We start from the raw sequence: 19583 nt of genomic DNA, 5'->3' as shown, positions 1-19583 counted from the left end.
TTTTTCCAGAGACGTTTAGTGAAACTCTTTTCATCAAGATTTCCAAAAATGTCTATGGGAAAAGGGGAATGGGGAATGACATCCCTATAAAGTTTCCATGCGAAGCCCGGAAGAGGCTGTGACTTTGGCACTCTAGAGAAGCGAGGTTTAGCTGTTGGAAGCAGCTGCGGTGGAAGGAGAACTGGGGAAAGACAGAGGAGGAGACGCTCTCAGAAGTCCACATCCCAGCCAGACAGCTCGTCAGGGGGGATGTCTTCATCTGCAGGGTAGCTGTCAAAGTAGCTGTGGTCTGTAGGTCCCCTGAGCTTTGGTGGAAAGAGGAAAGGGTGCAGAGCTTAGAGTTTTCAAAGGCCCCCTTGCCCCGTCCAACACCCCGATGATAGGTAGATGTCTTTACTTACTTCTCTTTTCAGTGGAGACAGTAAAGTCCTAGCTTTCAGTCCCTCCCAGTTGAAGCCATTAAACCACCTTTAGACACATTATAGAGAGCATATAAGTAATTCTGCATTTCTTTTTTATGTCTGTGTACAGAGTGTATTTGATGTCTGTGTACAGAGTGTATTTGATGTCTGTGTACAGAGTATTTGATGTCTATGTACAGAGTATTTGATGTCTGTGTACAGAGTATTTGATGTCTGTGTACAGAGTATTTGATGTCTGTGTACAGAGTATTTGATGTCTATGTACAGAGTATTTGATGTCTGTGTACAGAGTATTTGATGTCTGTGTACAGAGTATTTGATGTCTGTGTACAGAGTATTCAATAACTCCACCAAGTGCCTGCACGTGCACACCCCTTTGCTGTTCAAATGTGACTGACCAGGCTGTCAAGCAACCTTTGCTCATATGAACCACTGTTCCCCATGTTTCCTCATGTGTTTTCAAACCATGTGAACTTGCTCGGCTTCCCATTGTGATGAGCAACACAAGTCTTACCTGTGCTTCTCTATATCAGTTATTATTATTAGTGGCTTCTTTCTTACCTGTGCTTCTTGATATCAGTTATTCCATTTTTCAGGTTGCCCAGTCGCTCTATGGGGTTGCGTCTGTGAAGTAGAGCAGGGTGGGGCCACAAAGCCAATTGTGTTAAATGTTGTGGCTGGTGAATTTGTCTCGTCTGGGCCTAACCAGATACCCAGGCAACTAACCAGATACCCAGGCAACTAACCAGATACCCAGGCAACTAACCAGATACCCAGGCAACTAACCAGATACCCAGGCAACTAACCAGATACCCAGGCAACTAACCAGATACCCAGGCAACTAATCAGATACCCAGGCAACTAACCAGATACCCAGGTAACTAACCAGACTCTGACCCAAAGAATCAGGGGACGTTATTTGGTGTTGCCCACAGCGTCCACTCATTGCTTGGCTCAAGTGATGCGTGTCAACATTTACATTCACCATGTTGTTGTTCATCAGGTAAATTGTCAGAAAAATAAATATTTACCGTAGTAATGCACCTGAAAATCCTACTTAAGTGCAGTAACAAAGTATTTACACTTAGTTACTTCCCATCTCTTGTGATTGGGAAAGTATACAGTAACAGTGGCAGGTAGCCTGCACTTTTGGATTTACCAGCAATTGTGGATCAAATAAAACGATAGTGTCTTGCCATGAAGTAGATATGTATTTGATTAAAAATCTATCTACTCCAAATTTGAACACTGGTTGCTCTGTGTGTTTGATCTTGTACCTGCATAGCTTGCGTATGAGGTCCTCAGGTCTCTTGGTGATCTTCTTGGGGAAGTCCATCTTCTCAATGCCTTTCAGGATGAACGTGTAGGTCATCATCTGGTCACTGCCTGAGAATGGTGGACTATGGGATGGAGACAAAGCGGCAGAGATTTCAGCCTTTGAGTCATCTGAGATGTGTTGGAGCTAGAAAGTGCAGTCTGTTCCAGTCACCAAACATACTTCATTATAAATCAGAGGAGAGAAAGGAGAGAGATATACACTATAGCCTATCATAAAGTCCTCTCTCAACTAAGTGTTGAGCAGACCTATTGTTTATACCAGTGGTTTTGAACTGGTCTAGCCTCACAACCCACATTTGTCATTAGTCATTAAGTTGCGACCCACATTTCAGATTTCTTTTTAGGCCTACATGCTTTTTAAACCAGTTTATGGTTATGCTCACCAAGTTTCAAGAATCTAAATTGAACTGTATGAAATATGAAACAAGAGGGCAGAATTTGAACTTGAATTGTAAGTTAAACTGGTTATGCTCTTTTCTGAATGGTCTACTGCTCCAGTTTGTAGTTGTAAATTTTCATGAGGCTGCGATTCTCCTATACTGTAAGTCACAATAGGTCATTTTATACAGTGAGGTCAAGTTTTAGAAAAATGGTCTCACTACAATGACATGGCGACTATGAGGACAAACATCATCACACATGAAGACAGTTGGGCTCATTGAATCCACAAGAGTCTCAGCTTTCCAGTCAGACCAAATTATGCAATTCCAAGACTGTTTAGGGACCCCCAGTATGCAGGAATATTCCAAGAATACAATAGAATAGAACATGCGAAAATAACACATTTATACTGCACATGCTTGAGCCACTCAGAACAGAGAAGCACGGGTTTATCCGGCATACCAGGGCAGCAGGGATGTTCCTGGAAAGGGTGAGTCAGCAGACAATTACTCTGCTGTGATAAAACACTTAAAGATGCCTCCTTTGAAGTGCGGGTGCCCTTACCTCTTTGTACAGCTTACCTCTTTGTACAGCCCTTACCTCTTTGTACAGCTTACCTCTTTCCTGTTGAATGATGGCTATAACTAAGCAAAGGTTTATATGCGCTTAAATCCAACAGATCCATCTATTCATGCTTGGGCTAGACTGAAAAGACAGATCATCAGTCATCATGCACTATCTCAGGTGTGACACCTGTTGTATAGCATGCTGTCAGTGTCATGGTCCACACCTGCCAATGAGGAGCTCAAAGACCAGGATGCCCAGAGACCAGAAGTCCACGCTAAAGTTGTGGCCTTTGTTGAGGATGATCTCTGGAGCCACGTACTCCGGTGTCCCGCAGAAGGTCCAAGTCCTCTGGCCACATCTGAGCTTCTTGGCAAAGCCGAAGTCAACCTGGGAAGGGCGAGATGTTACGCTACTGTAGGAATAATAGACAGGCAGTGAACTCTGGAAGTAATTAAACGGTCAACTTCAGATTGTAGCCAAAGAGCAACCCTAGAAAACCCATTCATAAATGTTTCATAACCCTAACCTCCCCAATTCCCTCTGCTGTCTCGGTCATTGTGCCACGCCCCTCTGCCGATCTCAGGCTTCCTCTGATACATGTGCTACATCTGCTTCTTTTCACCTGACAGCGAGGGGTTTCCCCCGGCAGGACATAGAGCATGGGAGGATTGAGCTATTCCCCCCAGTTCCCGCCGCGCTACCCGGTCGCCTTCATTGAACCTTTTCATGACTGAGAATATGGTTTGTCATTGCAGCAAGCTCACCAGTTTGATGTATCCGTCTGCGTCCAGCATGAGGTTCTCAGGCTTCAGGTCTCTGTACAGGACGCCCTTGCGGTGGAGGTAGTCAAACGCTTCGGTGACGCAACCAACGCAGAATTTGGCAGTGGGCTCGTCAAAACTTCCCCTGCAGACAGAAGAGTGAGCCAAATTCATATATAAAGGTCTGCTTGAAACCTCTGGTTCAACTAATTTTCACCCAAAATGTCACTTAAACACCCCTCTGGTTCTCAGCCCTTGTAAATGACCTAGTGAGAAGCGCAGTCTAAACATGTCTTTACTGTAACTACATTGTGAAACCAGGAAAAATAGCCCAACTAAATGACTGAGAGAAGAGTAACAGCCCGAACACACCATATGCCAATACTACGCTGAAGCAACGCTGAAGCAACACAGCACGGAGGCAGTTTCAGCATCCTTGTTAACAGGGGAGACGCCATGCCACGCTATAGTGATGCTGCACGCGTGCTGCAGCGATAGTTTCAGCTTCTGGTCTATTTTTCAAGCAGCCAGACATGAAGTCAATGCAAGTTGTGAATGGGGGCAGGGCAGCGCCGGGCAAAACAGAGCAAGGCGTGGAGCAAAACAGAGTGATTCTGGTATGAATGGCAAGGCTCCTGCTGGAAGCTTCTGTGAAGCGCTGCTTCAGTGCTGCTTCTGAGACGCTTGTGGTGTGAACCAAACATTAGAGGTTATTTTTTTTTGTCTCCTATCCTTGTCTCAAGCTGTGTTCACACCGAGATATTTATTTTTCTCTCTGTCGCTCGATTCAACCCTTTGAAATCGCTCTGTCGCTGTGTTTAAATCGCTCGTCAACAGGCACAAGAATTGACGGACATCTGGGGGCTATAACGTTACGCAATGTCACGATGTTTGTCCACTACGAGCCACTGTAGTTGTTTATCTGTTTATCTGTTTATCTGTTTCAGATACATGGTGTAGTTGTGGAAAAGTGTGTGTGAGTTTGGAAAAGGAGTGCACCACTAGGTGGAGACATGCATCCATAGCAGTGTTGATTTCGTAGATAAAAACTACGAGGACAATTGTTAGTCCACTACCTATTTTCACTGGTGAAAACTAGACTAAAAATGTTAGGGAGGGACGAATTGGGACATCTGTGTCTGTATTGCACATTCAAACCTTAAAACAATTCCAGAATAACAGATTAATATATCTTTACAATAAGTTTGGAAATTCTAATGAATAGTTACGGTTTTCTTTGACGAAGATGAGATGAAAATACTTAGATTCTTAGTCGACGAAAACTTGACTAAATAAAATCAGGATGAGGTTGACTAAATATGATAAGAGCTTAAGAGAAAGTGGCTTATAGCTCACTCAGATAAACATGTGAATGTTTTTTGATATGCAAAGGTTGTTGGTTCAATCCCAGCCTCAGGCAATTTCTTAAAAAGTACTCACATTATAAGCTGCAGCAGTGATCCTTCTTTATCATCACCAGTAGTTTGAACACTGATAGAAATAAGCTGATGAAGGAGACTAGTCAGTCCCTGACTCTAGCTCAACTCACTGGTACAAGTGAGACTCACTCTTTATGCACTGTATTATTGTCAGTGTGAATACAGTGTATAGAAATCAGAAGCTTATCTCCCAACAGCTCATAGCTCAGTCGGCTGAGTGGCTGCGTCACTGTCTCTGTCTGACAGGTAAACTGTTGGTTTGATTCCTGATGGAGGAGACATATTACAGCACTGCCCTGTCTTTAACATCACCAGCGTAGCGCCTCCTACAGGCAGATACACAGAGCGACACAGCACCTCCTAGAGATCCACAGAAATGGACACTGTGGACAGACTGCAAAGAGATCCAGACATGTCATATACAGAGTCTATAGCACTTTTTCAAAAAGTTATTTTTACACCTAGCAGCAGCCAGACCACAACACAAAACACGTACTTCAGATGTCAGTAAAATTTCAGCTCTCTGTGGTTTTCTGTCTCATAACCCTCTGCTCATGTCTCTGCAGAGGTCAGGGGGGGAGAACATCCCCCCCCCTTGGATCCAGGCAGTGCCAGCTGAACGGGATTAGAACCCACAACCTCTGGCCCCGGTGTCTCTGTGTGTATTATTCCTTCACACCACCAACTGCCCTTCACACTCACAGCTCTTCTCCGGGCGCTCTTGTCTCTTCCCTCTGCCTGTCACCATTCAAAACTGACTGAGGCTCGAACCCACGACCGCAAAAGTAGCTGAGGTCTCAATATTGCCAGGCAGCAAGCCTACTCTGTGTGCCACCAAGTCAGACTGGTTGAATGAGGTTTTCTCAGGGCTTTAAATGAATCTTTCCTCTGGCTGGCGACATTCAAAACTGACTGAGGATCGAACCCACAACCTCAAAAGTTACTGAGGCTCAAACCCACAAGCACCAAAGTGCTAGACAGCAATCCAACTCTCTGAGCTAGTGGGTCATAGTGATTAAGACTAGAAGATTAAAGTATAGTCTTTATGCATCTTAAAATATGTTTTGAAGGGACCTTTTAAGTTGAATAGTATTTGATTATATTAATATGACATGAGTTTCTATTCGCCTTGCACAGAAAACCTTTTACTTTTATACTTGAGTACATTTCAGAGCCTGTACTTTTTCCTTTTACTTGAGTACCGTAATTAAGTTGAATCAGTACTTCTGCTTTTCCAGTCTTTTTTTTTACACAAATAACTGTACTTCTACTTAATCAGAGCAACAATGTGATTAAATTTGGAATGACAAGAAAACATTACACGTCTGTGCAATAGGCTAAGTAGGCCTAAATAACTCAGATATAGGGTTTGCAATTGTAACGTTCCATATAATGAAGTATCTCATGCTTGTTGATTTAATGATTGTTTTGCACCTGCTGCTCACGTTTGAGATACTTCTGGCTCGCCTGGAAAGAAGGTGGGAGCAGCCGAGTACAGTCAGCCAATCAGAGGCAGAGAGGGGCGGATAGGGATGTCACAATATATCGTCCCACAATATATCGCGATATCAAAACGTGACAATATGTATCGTTAAGATGAAATCTCATATCGTGAGAAAAAGAAGCTGAACATGGTGGCACTGATCTGCATCTGATTGCATGCTCGCTCTCCTTTTCATTGCTTTGTTTGAACAGACGAGGGACGTTACAGACACGGAGGATGAAAATGGTGAAATTACTCAAATTAGCGTGGAGGATGCCCCCTCAACTTACAAATCGATTGCAAAAAAATATTGTTAAAATATCGTATCGTATCGTTATCGTGAACCCAATATCGTGTATCGTATCGTATCGTGAACTGAGTGTATCGTGACACCCCTAGGGGCGGGTCATGCCTTCGCCTAGCCTTTCGCCATCATGGGAAAAAAAATATTGCATACCGGTAGTACAGACTTCACTTCATGTCAGCTGTCAGCCTGTCAATCAGCTGTCAATGCGGTTTGTTGCCACACAATAAACCAGCGGTTTGTTCCAAGCCAGTGTGATCCTTGACTCACTCTCACACGGCAGCCAATCAGCGTTGAACATCGAGCGACTGATGCCAGCGAAATTTCGCTCGAGTTGGGATATTTCATCTCGGGCGACGAGCGAATTTTCGCCCTATCGCTCTGTCTCTGTCGCTCGGACGCCCAGCGATTTTTCTCCCGGGCGAATATACGCTCAATCGCTCGTTTGCATTGACTTTGTATGTAAACTCGATGCCAGCGAAAAACTTTAATAGGTCGGTGTGAACTCACCTTCACCGAAGTAAAAGAATGACCAAATTTAATTTCCGTCAATACTGAACTGATGCCAATTCCCTTTGTGGGGCAGATCTGTCATGACCTTCGACCCCTTGTCCCAGACAGCGGTGGGCCATCCTACCTGTCTCTGAGCAGACTCCAGATCTCCCCGCCCAGACACGCCTCCAGCAGCATGTACACATACTTGTTGTCCTTGAACGTGCGGTACAATCTAGAGACAGAGACAGAGCAAAAGATTTTAACGAGACCGGGTTGAAAACCTATCAATGTGAAAACCTTTGGATCTTAAAAGCGACACAATACCCAAATAAAGACATCAACTTCATTACTTTGCTATGAGATTATGTGAGGTAATTGTTGGTTTGGTTGGTAAGTTTTGCCATGTTAGACTAACAGTCTTGTTGTCTCTACTCCTCCACATCAACATCACACTGACAACTTTCAATTCATCTTGAATTCAATTAATTTTCTTTTTCTGTGGGCTTGACCTTTGAACTAGGGGTTGCACGACTCCCGATTTTCTCAAGTCGACTTTTCCATCAATAAAGTCGAGTCAACGACGATTAGTCATCGCGTCGTGCAGTGTCGGTATAATGATCTTTTAAAAAAAAAAACTCTGTCTCGCTTACTGAGGTGAAGGTGACAGAAGGTGAAGAATGGCTTTAATATCTCTGCCTAATAATCTAACAAAAGCCAAGGAAAAGCCAGTGCAGCAATAAATAACTACATTCTGCTGGCAGACGTCTCAATATCGCCTGCCATTCTGTTCCCATTGAGAAGGTGTAATCTGCTTGGGGCCAAGACTGTGATCTCATCAAAAACTAATAAGGCCCTACGCTGTTTTCCCAGACTAATGGAGAAGAAACAGTTTGAGAGGAGCGGGCGGGGAGGCTGAACTGACTTGACGACAAACGGCGAGCGCGCCTCTGCCAGGATCTTCCTCTCCGAGTGGATGTGCTCCTCCTGCCTGTTGTCCACGATGTGCTTCTTCTTGATGACCTTCAAGGCGAAGGTCACGTCCTCGCCCTTCACCTTCACCTGCACAGGGAGGACATGACAGACAGGGCGTTGAGTTTGACAAACACGCAGAGCAGGGCAGAGCTGCTGTGAAGGCAGTGGGGTAAATGTCGGGGGGCACCTATTCGGGGGGTTAGGGGGACTCGGGGGGGGGGGGGGGGAGAATAGCGTGATCCTCCAACGTGCTACTGTACGTCCTGCCGGTGAAACTCCTCGCTGTCAGGTGAAAAGAAGCGGCTGGCGCCTGCACATGTACTGGAGGAAGCATGGTGCTAGTCTACAACTCTCCCCAGAGAGGGGGTGGAGCAACGACCGGGACAGCAGGGGGAATTGGCCAAGTACAACTGGGGTGAAAAATCTGATAAGACTGAATAGAAAACAAACAGACATGATGACTGTGTCATTGAATCTCACCAGCTCAACTCTTCCAAAGCCTCCGACTCCCAGCGTTGTGATGACGTCCAGGCGCTCGAAGGGCTTGTCGGGAGGGAAGGTGGACACCAGCTCCGTCAGCTGGAGGAAGTCTGGGGGCAGAGGCTGGCTCTGGTGCCGCGACACCGACCTCCTGACGGAGACACGCGCACAGAGACCTGATACACCCGGCCAGGAAGTCAGAGATACAGCTGCTAATATAGCTTTGGATAGAATTGCTGCCTTCAAGTGTTGTTGGAAATAGCGAGTTCAGCGCAAAACAAAGTGGTGACTACGACTGGGAAAACTGGACTTTTTGTATGAGACTGGGGATGTGACATTCAGGGTGCAGAGAACATGGAAGGCGGGACAAATATGATCAAATTAAAATATGATCAATTCTGTTTTATTGCCATATGTATCTGGCAATTGGTAATGATTGATTGTATTGTTGTTTTGATATTTCTACTTTTATTCTTTGCTTAACTTTTGGGTGACTTTTGATCTCATAATTTCGACTTTTGATCTCATAGTGTCAGTTTTAAATAATTTCAATAAAACATCAATAAACATCACAGCTCAGAATATCTCTGAGCTGCTTGATTCTTCAAGTGAAACAACGCCACCAAAAACGACTCGCATTATTTCTGACGAAAAAGCACTGGAATGGCTGACAAGTCATATTTACAGCTTCCACTTGTGGCTATAGATTTGCCAAATGTTTTTTTCTCATACATTATGCAGCGAAGATGGGAGGTTAGATGAGGTGAACAACAACGGCGGGAACAGCACCTACTTGGCGTGTCTCTTCTTGTCGTCACGATCGAGTGTTGCCACGTATCCTTGGAGGTACTTCTGCAGCTCGTTGAAGGTGCCGACTGTCTGATCGAATGTCCTGGAGAAGAAACCACACACATGCTTTCCCGACACTGCAACCACGGGAATATTGGCTCATGTACTGTATTCCATAACCACAATACCTTGGAATAATTAGCTTTTACTTAACTGGCTATAGTCCCACTGAGATTAACAGCCTCTCTTTCAAAAGACAAAATCAGAGCAAAAAAAAACGTTTTCACCCACTGACCGCCACGCTTTATGGATACCAAATTTCCCATTTTACAAGCCTGTCATGACTTTCGCACTTGAAAGGAACCACCTAATGATAGTTGGTCACCGGTCAAAATGGCTGATGATGGAGAGAAAGTCTTGCTTTCAAAGGTGTTCTGGCACAACTCCACCCACTAACAATGCAAGGTAACAGAGAGAGAGAGAATTCTCTTATTTGCAGTATTGAGTTTAAATACTTATTAGTGCAACTGATGTGGACGACGACGAAGGCCAAAACGCATCAATGAAACCTGTGTTCTCGGCACGGCAACAGAAGAGGAACTCTTTGCCCGGTTCACAGTGAAAACATACTGGCTTTTAGCGGGAGGAGACAACACAGAATGAGTTCAGGATACACTCACTCTCGGTCGATTACCAGGCACTCCACGCCATTCTCATCGGCAATGATGTTGGCTGACCTGACGTCATCGCTAAGAGACAGAGAGAGATGTACATCACACACCCACGCACGCACACACACACACACACGCACACACACACACACACACGCACACACACACACACACACACACGCACACACACACACACACACACACACACACACACACACGCACACACACACGCACACATGCACACACACGCACACGCACACACACACACACACAATGCTCCCACTGTGATGACAATGATTTTAGTGTTCAGAAGATATTTTGTGTATTTAAATTGCATATTGAATTTTAAGGTTACAGGGTTATTAGTTCTGTGCAAGACAGTCAGGTGGTTTACTGTACTTCCTTTGGAATTAAAATCACAATAGGATGTAATTTCAATATGTGGAATACTTTGCTAAACCTAAAATTAATTTCAGTACAGTTGTATTGTAAACAAGGTGGTGAAGATGCGGTCAAGTTGCCATAAAATTGGATTCTAAACAATAGTTATGTTGACCGAGGAGGGGGCAAAATTGTTTGGTCGCATTGAGGCCAATGTGGAGTACCAGAAACTGCAGTTCCTCAAATGGCCACTTGAGTCTGGCTCCAAACGTGATTATTCCCCATTCAGCCCCATGTTAAAATGCCTGACTTACAGTATACATCACATGTTTACAGCCTGGTTTTGGTCCCTATAGCTAATTTCACATTTCATGGCAACTGTTCACACGTTTAGAGTCAAAGAGGCCATTTACACCTGGCGTTAACATGTGTTTTCTGTGATCAGATTGCAATCAGATTGTGTTTTATCACTTGAAATGCCAGGTGTAAACACCCCCAAAACGCATTGAAGAAGGATTGCAATCTGATCGGCCAAACCACCTCCGGAGGTGGTCAGGGATGCATTGTGTACACATTGAACACAAGTGTAAATGCAATGTGTCCTCTCAATCTGGATACAGCAACTTTATGCGGATTGAGAGGACAACCATTTCTGCAATCTGATTGCAATCAGATTGCAGAAAATGCATGTTAACACCAGGTGTAAATGGAATCAGGCTGAAGTGATAAAATACAATCTGATTGCAATCTGATGGCAGAAAACGCATGTTAACGCCAGGTGTAAATGGCCTCAAATAGACAGTTTGAGTCACACATCACGATGTTGGTAGTTAGTAGTTACCTTATGAGGGCTTTCTCCCCAAAGTAGTCTCCTTTCTGCAGCATGTTGATGATCTGGGGCAGCTTGTGAGCCTCTGTGCTCTGAGTCACCTTCACCTGCACAACACAGTCAGTCAACCAGTCAGAAGAAAGGATACCATGGACCCAGACACTCTGTGCTCTGAGTCACCTTCACCTGCACAACACAGTCAACCAGTCAGAAGAAAGGATACCATGGACCCAGACACTCTGTGCTCTGAGTCACCTTCACCTGCACAACACAGTCAGTCAACCAGTCAGAAGAAAGGATACCATGGACCCAGTCACTCTGTGCTCTGAGTCACCTTCACCTGCACAACACAGTCAACCAGTCAGAAGAAAAGATACCATGGACCCAGTCACTCTGTGCTCTGAGTCACCTTCACCTGCACAACACAGTCAGTCAACCAGTCAGAAGAAAGGATACCATGGACCCAGACACTCTGTGCTCTGAGTCACCTTCACCTTCACCTGCACAACACAGTCAACCAGTCAGAAGAAAAGATACCATGGACCCAGTCACTCTGTGCTCTGAGTCCCCTTCACCTGCACAACACAGTCAGTCAACCAGTCAGAAGAAAGGATACCATGGACCCAGACACTCTGTGCTCTGAGTCACCTTCACCTGCACAACACAGTCAACCAGTCAGAAGAAAGGATACCATGGACCCAGACACTCTGTGCTCTGAGTCACCTTCACCTGCACAACACAGTCAACCAGTCAGAAGAAAGGATACCATGGACCCAGACACTCTGTGCTCTGAGTCACCTTCACAACACAACACAGTCAACCAGTCAGAAGAAAAGATACCATGGACCCAGACACTCTGTGCTCTGAGCAGTGTTGGGGGTAACCCATTACAAAAGTAACATATTACATGTAATATATTACTTTTAGCAGTAACTAAGTAATATAACTTATTACTTATAGTATTTCAGTAATATTATACCAGTTACTTTGTCAAGTAACTCAAGTTACAAATTGAGTTAAAAATGGTTTAAATCAAAGCACATATTTAAATGAAGATACGATCATTTCCTAATCAAACTGTTTGCTTGCGTCCTGACCTTAATGAAGGATTCATACGGGCTGGTTACCAGGCTAGTGGACCCCCCAAAGTGGGCATTCATTGCATGAGAAAATATCAATATGAATATATTTGTTCTGACTGACGTGACTCAAACTCTGCCTGCGAGGAACAGCAGCGTTCAACAAACCCTCTGACAGCGGCTTGGATGTGCCGGGGAGTGCGTTGAACCCACTCCATAGTCTGCGAGGCAGTGCAGCCTGCAGCAGCCCGCCTCACAGGAGGTCAAACAGCACCCCTTGTGGCGCGGCCACGTCGAGCAGCCTCGCCGCCACCATGACATCAGAGGCGTAACGAGCCGGGCGTGTTTTAGCTAAGCGTCCCGTTTGACCTCGCTGACCCACACTTGCCTTGTTTTTCCTGCTGGCAGCAGGCCTCTCTGCTCAGAGGGGTGGGGGGGGACAGAATGGGGTCGGGGTAGGGTGGCGGTGGGGACGGGGGGGGGGGGGGGGTTGCGGCTGCAGTGGGACCATTTCCTGTATTAGCCCCTCCTCCTCCCAAACAACATATGTCTCTCTCTGGTTTGGTTAGCTTAGCGCTGAAGAGCCGTCTGTCTCACATCGCACTCTTAATGGCAGTTTGCAGGCCCCCTGTGGCACGCTGTGGCCCACTGTGGCCCCTCCCTTCGCTGCCTGGTGTCAGGTTACTTACTTACTTATCAGACAGAGAGGCGGGTGAGTCATAGCCCCCCCCCCCCATGCCCAAATAGAGTTAGGACCGCTACGTCCTTTTAAGAAATATCACATATCATGGTGGAGGTTCCTCCAGTCCTGACCACAGCTACAAGAAAAACAAGCTAGAGAATCTTTACTTTCTTTGCCAATTTAATTGATTCATTTCATTATTCACTTTTTTATTTATTTATTGTAAGTAATTCTTCATTTAATGGTATTGTCCAATTCAATGAGAAATGTTTTTTTCCACCACGGCAAGCACAGAATAATTGCACAAGGATATCATGGTAAACTAGAACTGAGACAAAAAAAGAGGAAAGGTCTTTAAAAGAAACATTGCCGTAAATTGAAATATATATTTTTTACTAGACTGTGAAAATAATAAAATAAATAAGTAAAGTAAATCAAAATACATTAAAAAAAATTAAATCAAGGAAATATCTACTTTTTTGCTGTATCGAAAACACCACTGTGTCCTATCAACATGGTGCATGGAAAGCAGCATGGAAAGGATGGAAACATTTTGTAGGTGTGTGTGGGTGTGGGTGTGTGTGTGTGTGTGTGTGTGTGTGTGTGTGTGTGTGTGTGTGTGTGTGTGTGTGTGTGTGTGTGTGTGTGTGTGTGTGTGTGTGTGTGTGTGTGTGTGTGTGTGTGTGTGTGTGTGTGTGTGCTACCTGTAACAGAGAAAGCACGTTACCTTCCCCTGTGCGATGATGTAGAAGGTGCTCCCCTCCTCTCCCTCCCGGATGACGTACTCTCCCTTGTCATAGTATTCCTGAAGAGAAACACAGTGCATCGATTGAGCCATCGACCCGGGACAGTGGGATTCCTGGTAGCCGAGCCCCCGCGGGACGAGTGCTGTAGTGCAGCCATCAGTGATGCACTCTCATGCTGCCTTCATGTGATGTCGGAGGAATCGGAAAAATTAGATCCCGCCTGGGAAAATTCACGTGAACGTAGGGGTGGGCGATATGGCAAAAATATCCCTTGTTTTATGCAGGATCACGATCTTATCACAATTCTTTTCCATTTTTGTAGGGTTGGGCGATAAAGACAAGATCCAATATCACAATATTTTTTACCAAATACCTTGATATTGATATTGATATTGCGACAATATTGGTGCTCTCATCAAATATTTACATAATGAGAGATTTCTTTCCATTCAAAAATGCATTCTCATACATATAATAATAATTACATTTTTTGTTTGGCAGCTTACTTGCAATACCTTCGCGGCCCACAGGTTGGGAATGGCTGCCCCATGGGGTATCATTCAAGTTTAATCTCATCTAATATGATGTAATGGCCGAACCCGAGGAATTATTTTCAAGTGGAAATGTCAGATTTTAATTTAGAAAATGTTGCCTGATAAATTGACAGTGTGCTGTCACTCTCAGCTGGTAGGAAGATGGCTGCGCTCCACTGAGTCAGTGTGTTGTCTTATATTATTATATATTATATTATTGTCTTATAATATCTATCCAGACAAATGTGATCACACTTGATGGAGAGTTTGTTTCAGGGGTAATTCAATTGTATGGCCCTCATGAAAATGAATTAAACTTTGAAATTATTCTTGAATTAAACATTTACGTATCAACCAATACAACCTGTCAGTCTTTTGCCATTACCCGACGACCTAGTCCTAGAACCACATGCCGACCATACGTTTAAAGCCAGTTAGCTGATTCAGCAGGCTGCGAGATCGCTTTCCATTAAGCTTTTAGGTCAAGAAAGAAAGTGCCAAGAGTGAAGGTGACGAAGATGAGCACCATAGAACTGTCCACCGCTGTAACCCAGTTGACAGCAGGGGACCTCAGTAACTGTCCACCGCTGTAACCCAGTTGACAGCAGGGGACCTCAGTAAAAGAGTGAACAGAAAAATCAGAGCGACCCGTGTTTACCGGCGACGCTCTTGAGACAAGTGCTGTTTTCCTTGAGCGTCCCGACCCGCTGGGGCCCGTTTCTGCTCCAGGACAAGTGCTTTTAACACCCGTCCATGACAGCAGAGACAACATAGCGTGGTTTTATTTAGAAAGACATGTCATGTGACATGTCATGTGCTCATTGGTGTGACAGCATCTGAATGGTGTCTCGGGTTTGTTATGCCAACCTGCCAAGCTTGAATCACAAACCTTGACCTTTTCAGGAGACAAATGGGACATATTCAGTCAAAAGCTTAAAGCACATCTCTTCAAGACCCTCCCCCTAATCACATCCCCTCCTCCCATATCTTCAAGACCCTCCCCCCTAATCACATCCCCTCCTCCCATATCTTCAAGACCCTCCCCCTAATCACATCCCCTCCTCCCATATCTTCAAGACCCTCCCCCCCAATCACATCCCCTTCTGCTTCTGCTCTTTCTTCTTCTGCTTCTGCTGTAAATTTGGGCACTTTAACATGTAATGGGGCTGAATGGGGAATTACTCCCTTTTGGAGCCAGCCTCAAGTGGCCAATTGAGGAACTGAGGTTTAACTCAGCCAATCAGATTCTTTCAGCCCTCAGAGCAGCTCCTCCTCTGGGTGCAAATAAAACTCCAATCTGCTTTTTGACTTGAAACTTGACAGAAACGTCTTGGCTGGGCGTCCATACTGGCACAATTGGCCGTGTCTGCAGGTGGGAAGAGACGGATTAAGGGTATGTCTCCTGGTTGCTGTACTAGCGCCTCCTCTGGTCGGTCGGAGGGCGACTGTTCGGGGGGAGCGGAAGTAGGGTGAATCGCGTGATCCTCCCACGCGCTACATCCTGCCAGTGAAACTCCTCGCTGCCAGGTGAAAAGAAGCGGCTGGCGACTTACTCCCTGCACATGTATCGCAGGAAGCATGGTGCTAGTCTACAACTCTCCCCAGATGGGTAGAGGGGGTGGAGCCACGACCGGGACAGCAGGAGGAATTAGCCGAGTATAATTGTAAGAAAAACATCTGGGGGGAAAAAACTTGATAAAAAAAAAAAAAGCCCTAAAAACAAGGTTTTGGCTCCCCTCTCTCTCTCTCTCTCACACACACACACACACACACACACACACACACACGCCAAATTCCATTCCCCAAATCCTAGAGGAACATCTGCCCGGCGATTGGGTTTCAGGCCATCCCCCCTGAGACGCAACATAATCAGCTCCGTCACAAATGATTGAATAAGGAAATTCTCCCGTTTGGGACCAAAGTGAGAGGAGGGACGTCCTTGACGGTTTCATTGTGAAAAGACGCTGAGGGCTGCAACGTTTTCTCTTTCACCATCGAAATACAACGCTTACAGGAGGAGACACACACACAGACACACACACACACGCATGCACACACGCACACACACACACACGCATGCACGCACACACACATGCACACACACACACACACACACACACACAGAAACACACACACACACACACACACACGCACGCACGCACGCACACACACACACACAGACATACACAGACAGACACACAGACACACACACGCACACACGCACACACAGACACACACACACGCGCACACACACACACACACACACACACACACGCACGCACGCACACACACACACACACACGCACACACACACACACAAACACACACACACACACACGCACACACACACACACTTCTACACTCTTGCACATTCTCCCAACTAAAAGCCTGTCACTCGCACATCTTTAAGAAATCACTCGTCCCCCATTTGAATAAACACTTTCTGGGGCCTTGGTCAAATAATGATGGTAACAATATACAGAGTATAATATATAATAATACAGAGCGCTTCATCAACAAGCTCATTTGTGAGGTCTTAGTGACGGGAGGTAGGGGGAATATGCTGACAGGCAGTAATGCCATACGGCCCAATGCTAATGATATTTTGACAGCAGCTATCTGCAGCGCCGGCGCTCCCGCAGGCTGTCAGGGGCACTACAATGAAAGTCAAAGTGTCCCTCCAATAGAAACAGAGCGAGTTTGACAGGATGACTAATAGAACCAGAGACGGGTTGACAGGATAACTTACCACCTCCAGACAGTCCACGATTTTGCTCAGCTTGTCCTCCGGCAGATTGGCCAAGAGCGAAACACTGACGCACAAAGAGACAAAGCACAGAGGATGACAATTAACGTCTGCAGGTACATGATGGTCCAACTCACACACGGAGGAGTGAGTTCTCCTATAACGTCTGCAGGTACATGATGGTCCAACTCACACACGGAGGAGCGAGTTCTCCTAACGTCTGCAGGTACATGATGGTCCAACTCACACACGGAGGAGTGAGTTCTCCTAAAATTACATTTCCTGCGTCAAGAGATCCAATGATACACCATTTTTTTTCTCCCTCAGAGAGTGAATGACAGCATTGTTCATTTAGAGAAAGTCACATGACCTGGACTTACGGTAGGCTAGTTTGCATGTTCATTATGTTATGGACGCCAGTTGGCGTCCACTTTGCCTCAGAGCCCGACCGATATATCGGTCCACTGATATTATCGGCCGATATCCGATATATCGGTATCGGCCAATATGTTGGCCGATATTGCAGATATTTTTATTTTGTATTTTTCAAGTTATAGACAGCTTGTTGTGTATATTTCCTCTTTTTTCTTAACTCAAGTTATATTTTATATTTGTTCTATTTGTGTTTTTGTATTTCTAGTTATTTATAATTGTTAAATTCCCAGTTCAGTTGACTGTTTCATTGCATTGATGTCAATTCGGACAATAAAGTTGATTGATAAGCTCTAAAATATCGTGCCTACATTACATATCTCAAGTCATGTCAAGTCATATCTTTGTCAAGTGTTTGACATTTGAGCAATCATTGCACAAAAAAGTGCAATATAATGTGTATATATAATGTAAGAATATCGGCCGATATATCGATATCGGAGTTTTTGTACTCCCTAATATCGGTATCGGCATCGGCCTCAAAAATCCAGTATCGATCGGGCTCTATTAAATTTCCCCCTCCTTTGACTTGATAGCAGCTTATGCTCTGGTGGTGGTAGTATGTATTGACTGGTGGTGTATTGACTGGTGGTGGTAGTATGTATTGACTGGTGGTGTATTGACTGGTGGTGTATTGACTGGTGGTGGTAGTATGTATTGACTGGTGGTGTATTGACTGGTGGTGGTAGTATGTATTGACTGGTGGTGTATTGACTGGTGGTGTATTGACTGGTGGTGGTAGTATGTATTGACTGGTGGTGTATTGACTGGTGGTGGTAGTATGTATTGACTGGTGGTGTATTGACTGGTGGTGTATTGACTGGTGGTGGTAGTATGTATTGACTGGTGGTGTATTGACTGGTGGTGGTAGTATGTATTGACTGGTGGTGTATTGACTGGTGGTGGTAGTATGTATTGACTTATGCCACTGTGCCAGATATAGACTGCATAGCCCATGTTGCACTCAATAGCACTAGTGAACCCGTGGGAGTGGGAGTGCGAAAACTCGCAAAAATCGAACCAGAGTCGAAAAAAGATATGCCGCAAATTCGCCCAGAAAAACAAAAACGTAAGTGTTATTATGTCTGCTTTGAAAATGTAGTTAATAGTGCTTGTATGATATGATTATGAACAGCAAAAGATCATTTTAATGTCTATTTTTGTAGAGACACGCACGCGGTAAGCAGAAAAAATAGGCGTCGCTTCTATTCTCTAGGTGTGGCTGCTGTAACCTGTTAACATGGGCGCCGAAATGAAAATCAACAGGTAACGCCACGCAGGCGCACAGCAGACGCAAGATGTGTGGCCCGGCCGTTACTGTAGATGGTGCGGTGGTTGGTGATGTGCCAAAGTATCCGGTAGTTTAGACCAGAGGTTCTCAAATGTTTTTCAGCCTAGGACCCCTTACAATATAGAAAATATAGCGGGGAGGACCGCCTCATTCTGATTTGTGATTTTGGGCTAAACTTAATTGTTTCCACGGTAACGTGCTTGACTTTTAAATTGATAGGTTTGTTAGATTAGAATGTAATCCATGAACCATTTTAGACTTTTCGCGGACCCCCTGGCAAAGTGCCACAGACCCCTGGGGGTCCCCGGACCCCCATTTGAGAACCAATGGTTTAGACAGACCTTGTGCCTCCGCTGGTCAGTTTAGACTGACTTTTTTTTTTTTTTGCATGTTTGTTTTAGACCTGCAGGAAACCCCAGGGGAGCATGGGGAGAACATGCAAACTCCACACAGAAAGGCCTCGTTTAGACTGACTTACCAGTCGAAATGTACTCGCATTTGACTTTTTGGCTAGTGGTCATTTCCCACCTTGCACTCAACCATGAGATAGGCTTCGCTGCAGCAGAGTCAGCTAACAGCAGAAGGACCGTAGCAAGAGAGCCATGTCAGCTTATGCGCTAGCTTGAGGCTAACCTGTGGAGGAAGTTGCGGTGCTGTTCGTGGCGTGTCTCGGCGGTCCTCCTCATGATGTTCTGGAACACCTCGCGGTCCAGCGCCCAGGTCCGCACTCTGTGGACCGCTGCAAGAGCAACATCACACCCA

At 45.2% G+C, this 19583-nt stretch overlaps 1 protein-coding gene across 1 annotated transcript in view; it reads right to left on the bottom strand.

The window, feature by feature from the left end:
* Positions 1-209: 209 nt before the first annotated feature.
* Positions 210-19583, bottom strand: part of prkg2 (protein kinase cGMP-dependent 2) — a gene marked incomplete at both ends in the record, with an annotated part of 28474 nt that continues 9100 nt past the window's right edge. Inside the window, 15 exons of the mRNA XM_083644749.1 lie at positions 210-305; positions 402-468; positions 984-1046; positions 1700-1822; positions 2932-3095; positions 3473-3614; positions 7333-7422; positions 8113-8249; positions 8643-8793; positions 9436-9534; positions 10112-10180; positions 11325-11419; positions 13801-13878; positions 17102-17165; positions 19455-19560. Coding sequence (XP_083500875.1) covers positions 210-305; positions 402-468; positions 984-1046; positions 1700-1822; positions 2932-3095; positions 3473-3614; positions 7333-7422; positions 8113-8249; positions 8643-8793; positions 9436-9534; positions 10112-10180; positions 11325-11419; positions 13801-13878; positions 17102-17165; positions 19455-19560 — 1544 coding nt within the window. The remainder of the gene's footprint in view (positions 306-401; positions 469-983; positions 1047-1699; positions 1823-2931; positions 3096-3472; positions 3615-7332; positions 7423-8112; positions 8250-8642; positions 8794-9435; positions 9535-10111; positions 10181-11324; positions 11420-13800; positions 13879-17101; positions 17166-19454; positions 19561-19583) is intronic.

The sequence above is a fragment of the Poromitra crassiceps genome (assembly GCF_964638095.1).
Source record: "Poromitra crassiceps genome assembly, chromosome: 10".
Taxonomy (NCBI): Eukaryota; Metazoa; Chordata; class Actinopteri; order Beryciformes; family Melamphaidae; genus Poromitra; species Poromitra crassiceps.
The sequence above is the reverse complement of the archived record's forward strand: the minus strand, read 5'-3'. Positions and strand labels throughout refer to the sequence as shown.